Genomic DNA, 8,471 nt, shown 5'->3' on the forward strand with positions numbered 1-8,471 from the left:
CGTCGATATATTCTGGGTTCTCAACTTACGGCGTAGAGGTTTTTTATTGACGAAACTATCTGCCTCCGAGATTGCCATAATTTTTAAGATCTAGACCAGGAAAAGGCTCAAGCTTAGTAGTACACAATGGTAAGTTAGCGAGTGCTCGATCCTTGAATGTTACAATTGCTTAGTCAGCATATGATAACTCTCAACTGGCAAACTTTCAGCAAGGTTTGGCTAAGCATGAGTGCCAATTTCTTTACACAGGGTAACAAACGAAGCAGAAACAACCCTGGTGCCACGAAGACTATGAAGAGCGCTATCAAAGTGAGTATTTCTGAATATCTGTTCCCTGTTTCTCGTAGGTATCATGATAATGCGTCCAAATGAATACTGGGATTGACCAACCCTGTGCCAGGTCCCCCGATGGGCAGGTTTTCGCGCGATTTGCTGTTGTTGCGTAAGATGCAGAGCTGAAAAAGTTTCGCAGATTATTTTAAAGTTGTATTTTTCCTAACCTTTTCCTTTCTATTCTTTTCTTTTCAAGGTACAAAATTTTAACGAAAACCTGCTTACAATTCATGTTTAAGGAGATTGTTTAATAAGTTCGAGCAGGGGTCCGCAATAAGTTTTTCAAATGTTTCCCTACACCTTCCAGTCCGTCCCTATCAAGGTAGATCATTTGCAGTTCTAATGAGAATAAAATACGCCGAAGGATAATCAATTCGGATAATAATGGTAATTTAAGACTTGAAGGCGGCGGAATTAGTTTTACAGAAACGAAGAATGCGACTCTGGTAAAGAGCGGCATTGCTTGCTGGCCATGTAGATAATCTGCTGCCGAACAAAGTGAATGATAAATTCTATTGATAATGTTAAATTCTTCGTCCTCAAGAAATTTTTCACTGAATTAAGATATGCAAACCTTGAAGTCAAGATGCTGGGCAAGCAGGGAACGTTGCAAACGCTCACTCTCAATTACTTGGCATGTCCGCCCCGAAAGGCAGGAAAAACCGATACGATTTTTATGGCTACTGCCTCCCATGGAGGCAAAGCCATAACGTTGTCCTGTTGAGTGAGTGTAAAAATAGACTACGAACAACCACTTCGCCCACAACGAAGTTCACCGAGTTTCACCCGATATACCTCGCTCTCGGCTTTTGTCTGTTTTGGTACATCTTCGGTGGTTCAACGCTCGTTGACGATTTCTTCGGATCGCTTCGAATGTTTCTCGAATTAGCACTTGATCATACGGTTTCCCGATGCTAATTATTGCTTGTTTCGGACTGCTTTAGAAAATGCTAAGCATCTCACAATTAATTCAGGATGGTGTTTGAAAAAACATTGCTTTACTTTGCAAAGAGAGTATTTTACCGTTCGAATCAGCGAATTACACCCAGTAGATGTCAAGATATAATTTTTTCAGTTCTTGCCATGAAACCACAAAAGATGATAAACATCTCAATTTCACAGGAGGGTCTCCGACACGAAATTGAAAAAGACTTTTACTCTCAGAAATATCTAAATACATATGATTTGCAAATCGTGGAGACTTTGAAGAAAAACTTTCTTTATTCGAAAAGAGAGCACTTCACCATTTCAATCAGTGACAAACGTTAAAAAGAGCCCCTAAATTTTTGCGAAGCGAGCAAGGTCCGAAATACGATACCTTGAGTTTACAGGGATCCTAAGAACAGTGGAACGGTGGAATGGCGGAATAACCCACAGCGCGGAATGCCTCGTTGTATGAAACAAAAGTCTCACAAAAATGGAATTGCAATGAAATAAGAAAATAACTTATAATTACCTGGCAAAATCAAACTTAAAGATAAAAGAAGCCTAGTTTAATCATTATTGGAGACTAAAGAATAGACTGATCGAGGAACAGTAAGGTTCTTGAGCTAGCCCCTACAAGTAATCATTATTATCACTATTGTTATCATCGTCATCATTGTCATTATTATTATTATTGCTATTATTATTATTATTATCAATACGATTATATGTTACCATTTGATTATTGGTCGTTAAGTGTCAATTAGTCACTACATTCTTGAATCATCTTTCTTTTGAGGAACAAGCCTGACTCATAAATGTGTGGGATGCGGCAGCAGTAGCCATATGCAGTCTTAACTGCTTACTTTACTCATTTGTGAAGAAAATCTTATCAGGCTTCTGTTTGATCATACGATATTTTTCACCGGTGAGAAAAATCGTATGAGCAATGGAATTGATTTTCATCATTCAAAGAGAGACGATTTTTATTAGGTGACTTGGCACAGGGTTAATTTCAGTACTTATAAGTTAAATGTACAAAATATTATATGGAAATACAGTATATAAAGATAAATGTACAAAATATTATTTAGTTCTTATTAACCGAGCGGAAGGTCTGTATGGGAGAATCTTGACCGAGGTCGCCAGTACAGACCGAACGCAGTGAGGTCTGTGCCAGCGACCGATATTTATCTAAATCAAATTTAGATAAAATTTTTTCCAAAATGTTTTACGACTCGAGGCAAAATGTAATTATATGCCGCGTATAATGGCGTAATCTCTAAATTTTGTTTCTCATAATGCTCTTCCTCCCCTATTTCAGGTAATCCTGGTAATGGTCTTGTGGTCACAATTTGTAATCGGGGGTCCTATAAGATGTTCTCTGGTGCGAAACTTCCTGATATATTACCCAGATGATCCAGGGGCTGAAATGGAGTGTAAAGCGTGCCCTGAATGCCCGCTAGGATTAGGACTCGTACCCCAATGTGGTACCAAGATCACTAACTACACCACTATTAAATGCGAACCGTGCCAACAGAACAAGACATATTCAGACAAACATGGCATTGAGAGTTGCAGGTCCTGCCATGACTGTGGGTTAACTAACGTCATCCAGCAGTGCACCCCATATCAAAATCGTAAATGCGGCACCGAGTGCCCCGAACGACACTACCTCGATGACAATGGTTTTTGTCAAGAATGCTACTTTTGTTGTCCCAGTGTGGACGAAACTGGAAGAATGAAGAAATGTAAGGAAATTGGAATGGGAGAAGACTGGCAGTGTCCCAAGAACGACCAAAACAAGGACTGCAAAGAAGATTTTAAAAATTCTACACAAGCTAGCGTTCATACAAGAAATTCTCCGCCTGGAAACAATTTTGAAGCAAATAAAACAAATACTAACTCAAGTGATAACATTAGGAAACCTACATCATCGTTTGAAAATACTACTTTACCTTCAATGCTAACAAGAGAAAAGAAGGGAGATGTAGCACCCTCAACTATAGTAACGATAATTACCCTAATTGCCCTGGTTATTGTTGGTGTTGTATACGGAGCTAGAAGAATCATTACAAATAGGAATGGTTCAGGATTACAATCTGAAGGTAAGAGACAATCATATTTTACAACACTTATTTCGAGGACAGTATCTTGTCACTGAATTCCTATTAATAATTTGCAGCACAACATGACATTGTAGCAACCTGACAAGTCATGTTCCTTGTTTGCATTGGACAACACAACTGCATATTTGGGTTCTCGAAAACTTTTTTCTTATTTTCAGTGAAATTTATTCAATACGCCGTCATCAAAGTTTAAATACTTATCTATAAATTAAAAGGGGAACTGATTGAATTTCTCGGAAAAAAAAAAGCTACTCAAAGAAAAACTTGATCGGAAAAAGCAATGGCAGATTGTATCAGAGTAGTAAAGTGATTTATTCTCTAAACCCTCCTCCCCCACTGACTCTCTCTCTCTCCTCTCTCTCTCTCTCTCTCTCTCTCTCTCTCTCTCTCTCTCTCTTTCTCTCTCTCTCTCTCTCTCTCTCTCTCACTCTCTCTCTCTCTCTCTCTCTCTTTCTCTCTCTCTCTCTCTCTCTCTCTCTCTCTCTCTCTCTCTCTCTCTCTCTCTCTCTCTCTCTTTCTCTCACTCTCTCTCTCTCTCTCTCTCTTTCTCTCTCTCTCTCTCTCTCTCTCTCTCTCTCTCTTTCTCTCTCTCTCTCTCTCTCTCTCTCTCTCACTCTCTCTCTCTCTCTCTCTCTCTTTCTCTCTCTCTCTCTCTCTCTCTCTTTCTCTCTCTCTCTCTCTCTCTCTCTCTCTCTCTCTCTCTCTCTCTCTCTTTCTCTCTCTCTCTTTCTCTCTCTCTCTCTCTCTCTCTCTCTCTCTCTCTCTCTCTCTCTCTCTCTCTCTCTCTCTCTCTCTCTCTCTCTCTCTCTCTCTCTCTCTCTCTCTCTCTCTCCCTCTCTCTCTCTCTCTCTCTCTCTCTCTCTCTCTCTCTCTCTCTCTCTCTCTCTCTCTTTCTCTCTCTCTCTCTCTCTCTCTCTCTCTCTCTCTCTCTCTCTCTCTCTCTCTCCCTCGAAAAAAAAAAACAAAATAAACAGATGAATAGACGATTCTTGGAGTGATGCTATAACGGGTAATCTCAAGTACCAAGATCTTGAAGGGTGATGGCACATAACAACTAACACCTCCCATTGACCAGGTTTAATAAAACCTTGATAAAACAAAACTATTTTAGATCTAATTTGGATATATCAACAAAGTTGAAATGGTAAATTGGCCACCGTAATGATTACTAAAGCTGACGTTTCGAGCGTTAGCCCTTCGTCGGAGCAAAATTACATTCGCTCCGACGAAGGGCTAACGCTCGAAACGTCAGCTTTTGTAATCATTACGGTGGCCAATTTACCATTTCAACTTTGTTGATATATCCAAATTATTTCGTTACTACCACCGACGCAGCCCCAAACAGTTTCTTTCGAAACTATCAGCCTTTATTCATTTGTATTTTAGATCTAGGCTGATTCGCTCCGATGAAGGGCTAACGCTCGAAACGTCAGCTTTTATAATCGTAACGGTGGCCAATTTACCATTTCAACTTTGTTGATATATTCAAATTATTTTAGATCTATCCTATGGGGAATCTTGGTTTTTCTTACAAATCGTAATTCACTTAAAATGGTAGTTCCATTTTATCAATTAACAAACAAGCTATTCATAATGATAAGTCAACAAACCGTCAGTCGTAGGTTCACCTGAACATGTGCCACTATGCGTGACAAGATCCCAGAGAAGAGAGGACAATGGTGGAACTGCTCATGGTATGGCTGGTCAGACTTACTTTCACAACTTTCGACAAAGTACTTAATTGACGGTGATGATAGCTTAGCTAGTGATGGAGTGCCATCTGCTATAAAAAAAAAATGTGCTAAAAGCTGATGACCGTGAGGGGTCTCTCTCTGCTGAGCTCAGACAAGACCAGCCGAAAACTGATCTGATTCCAGGGGTGAGGTGTACATCCTGCCTTTTGGTAACTGCCAAACTTAAGAACAATAACGCAATAATCCCCTGCAACTGGCGAAGCTTATTGGCCGATGAATTCACCACCATTCATTTAATTACAGTTTCCCATGATGGTCAAGGAAGGAGACGACAGAGACTGTGTTCTTGAGAATAATATCCAGGAAGGTATGTAAATGTTTGACAATAAAGGAATCCCCCCCGTCTCTAGAGTGTAAGACCAATGTTACAGGCAACTTAAGAAGCCTTCATTGCCACACTCCCAGTTCCCGCTTGCAAGAAGCTCTCTTCTTCCAGGCGTTGGCGGCCAGCACCGCGGATCTTTTCAAATGAGCATTATCCAGATGGTGATAATGATCATATTGATTTTTTTTCCCTTTTAACTCTACCAATTTAACTGTTCTTTCGTTAGACGTCAAGCTTACTGACTGCCAATCTGATATCGAGGATGTTATTCTGCCATTGGATATTGATTCCACGCCACCTCAAAAGAACTGGAAACATGTCGCAAACTGGTTTCAAATTTCTCCGAAAGACATCCAGTTTCTGGACAATGAGAACAAGAAGCCAGGGGGAAGCGCAATGAAATATTTGATTCCAATCCTGTGCAGCTCACAGTGTACGACTCTTAAAAAGTTCGTAGACGTCCTCCAAGAGTTGGAACGGAACGATGTTGCAAACCAAATAGCAAACTGGTTCAGAAAAAAAACAAGATACAAGCAGATGTTCAGAGGACATCTATCCCGTAGAAACTGCCCTCTAGCTTGTAAAAGGAATTTACGACTTTTCATATCGCTAAATATTATTGATATTGTTAAATATGTAAATATATGTAAATAAAGCTCTTAAGTGCAACTGAGGACGAATTTTTTTTTATGTTTTAGCTAGAGGCTTTATACTGTAGGAAATATGCCTATGGCTTTAATATATATATATATATATATAATGTAAACAAACTGTAAACTTCTGCGTCGAATAAAAATACTGAAATAAATGAAAAACGAAAGCCTCTCTTTCTTTTTCTTTTTCTTTTTCTCTCTCTTTGCTTTTGCGCTACGCGTTTCACCGCTGTTGCGGCTCTTGAGAGAGAGAGAAAGAGAGAGAGAGAGAGAGAGAGAGAGAGAGAGAGAGAGAGAGAGAGAGAGCGAGAGAGGGCGAAATACAATTCAAACTGACTAAAATGAAACACACACGATTCACTGTTACTCTGAGTTTCCTGCTTTCGCACTCGTCAGACAGATTCAACAAAGTTGAAATTTACCATTTCAACTTTGTTGATATATCCAGATTCAACAAGAACAACGTAAAGGTCAGCTACAGCTGTATGGAGAACATGGGATCAATCATAGACAAACATAATAAGAAAATACTGTCTAACAACAACAACAACAACAACAACGAAAGCCTTTGTAACTACAGATCTAAAGGTGACAATGCCCGCACAAAAACATTTGTCTGTCTTCCAGCATTATCTATAACGCACAAGTCACCACTACAGATAACAAAGCGACTCCAAAGAACTACATTGGATTGACTGAAGGAACTTTTAAACAAAGATTTAACCAACACAAGGTCACGTTCCAACACAGAAAATATACAACTCTGTAAACTTCAGCATAAAATGGTCCATCATTGCAAGAGCGCGCTAGGCCCTACAACAACACAACGAAAAGATGCGACCTCTGCCTTACCGAAAAACTCATGATTATCAAGTCTAACAGCAGTAAATCATTGAATAAAAGATCTGAACTTATATCCAAGTGCCGCCACGAAAACAAGTTTTATCTAAAGAACGGTTAACGCTTCCCTGCTACAATAGACTTTTGCTAATACACTCACACCCATTGTCTCATTATCCTTTATATATCCACATTAACTGTAATTTTCGCTTTTTCTCACCTATTGTGCATATTGTATAACAACAACCTATTGTAATCAGCACCTACCTTTTGAATATATAGATCAGCGTATATAAATTAGCCCACAGGAATGTTTTCCAAAATCTGTCTGACGAGTGCGAAAGAACGAAACTCAGAGTAGCAACGAATCATGTGTGCTTCCTTTTAGTCAGTTTGAATTTTATATATATGTATATATAATTTTATTAAAATCTGGATCATATCCAACGCGCGCTCGTGGAATAATTGTTAAATATTTATCAAAAACTAGATCATTGGATAATGCAATTCAAGACTTTTTATTGGTTTAGCCATTATGGTATATCAGCCAATATACCATAATCTACAAATATGGTAAGCGTACGTGTCAGCTTAAAATTAAAAGGGAGCTAAAAATTTAATAAAATTTAATAATTTAATATAACGTTTTTAATAAAACAATTATTCCACTCGCGCTTGTTGGATATGACATGATTATAGCCAACGAGGCGCGTAGCGCCGAGTTGGCTATCTATCATCTCATATCCAACGCGCGCTCGTGGAATAATTGTTAAATATAGATATATATTAGATGATGTATATTTGTAGGTATATATATATATACGCTTCAGTAATATCATTTTTTATTGTATAAATCTAGACAGCTTTGAGAACCCAATTATTTATTAGGGAATGTCGGAATGATGAGGTGTGGTTGTTGTAGCGCGACTTAAAGTCGTTTGCAGTGAGCCCAATGTATGTGTCTGTCGTGCTGTTGTCTTTACGTGTAATGGTAGCTTGGTATATGACAGATTGTTGGAGGCAGTTTCCGTCTAGAGGGAATGAGTTTTTCTGTCGGCAGTTGCATTTCTTGTTGTTGTTTGCGGTAGAGGTGTCGGTTGTGGCGGTGGCGTTAGTCTTTACGTGGGAGGTGAGGATTCTTTTGTTGTGGTTGTCGATGATTTGTTTTGTATTGTCCATGCAGCTGTAACTAATTTTGATTGTGTTTCTGCGGAGCTTATGATCTTTGGGGAAGTGTTTGTCAATCAGCGCGAGCAATTTATTTCCGATGTTAGTGCTGGGGTTCTTGGTGAAAGACGAGTTGTACCAGAGGATGTTGTTGCGTTGGCGGTTCTTGCGACTTTGTGTGAGCGTTGGTTCGTAGTGGAGTGTGTAGCTGTAACCACTGGTGTTTAATGCTTTCTGGTAGGCAGGAACGGCTTGGTCGAAGGAGGAAGAAATGCAACTGCCGATAGAAAAACTCATGCCCTCTAGACGGAAACTGCCTCCAACAATCTGTCATATACCAAGCTAC

General features: G+C 39.3%; 1 protein-coding gene across 1 annotated transcript; it reads left to right on the plus strand.

Moving 5' to 3' along the window:
* LOC148732399 (uncharacterized) lies at positions 1 to 3,834 on the plus strand. Its single transcript, XM_088755797.1, has 3 exons — positions 1 to 129; positions 210 to 309; positions 2,582 to 3,834. Exons 2-3 carry the CDS (start codon positions 226 to 228, stop codon positions 3,419 to 3,421), a joined length of 924 nt encoding a protein of 307 aa, XP_088611923.1. The 5' UTR covers positions 1 to 129; positions 210 to 225; the 3' UTR covers positions 3,422 to 3,834.
* Positions 3,835 to 8,471: the final 4,637 nt, after the last annotated feature.

The sequence above is a fragment of the Stylophora pistillata genome, chromosome 4 (assembly GCF_964205215.1).
Source record: "Stylophora pistillata chromosome 4, jaStyPist1.2, whole genome shotgun sequence".
Classification (NCBI taxonomy): domain Eukaryota; kingdom Metazoa; phylum Cnidaria; class Anthozoa; order Scleractinia; family Pocilloporidae; genus Stylophora; species Stylophora pistillata.

What these genes read in the sequence shown, in the direction of transcription:
- LOC148732399 (XM_088755797.1), top strand. Translation starts at nt 226, where the DNA reads ATGAGTGCCAATTTCTTTACACAGGGTAACAAACGAAGCAGAAACAAC. An exon ending in CTATGAAGAGCGCTATCAAA is followed by an intron (nt 310 to 2,581) that starts GTGAGTATTTCT and finishes CCCCTATTTCAG; the next exon opens with GTAATCCTGGTAATGGTCTT.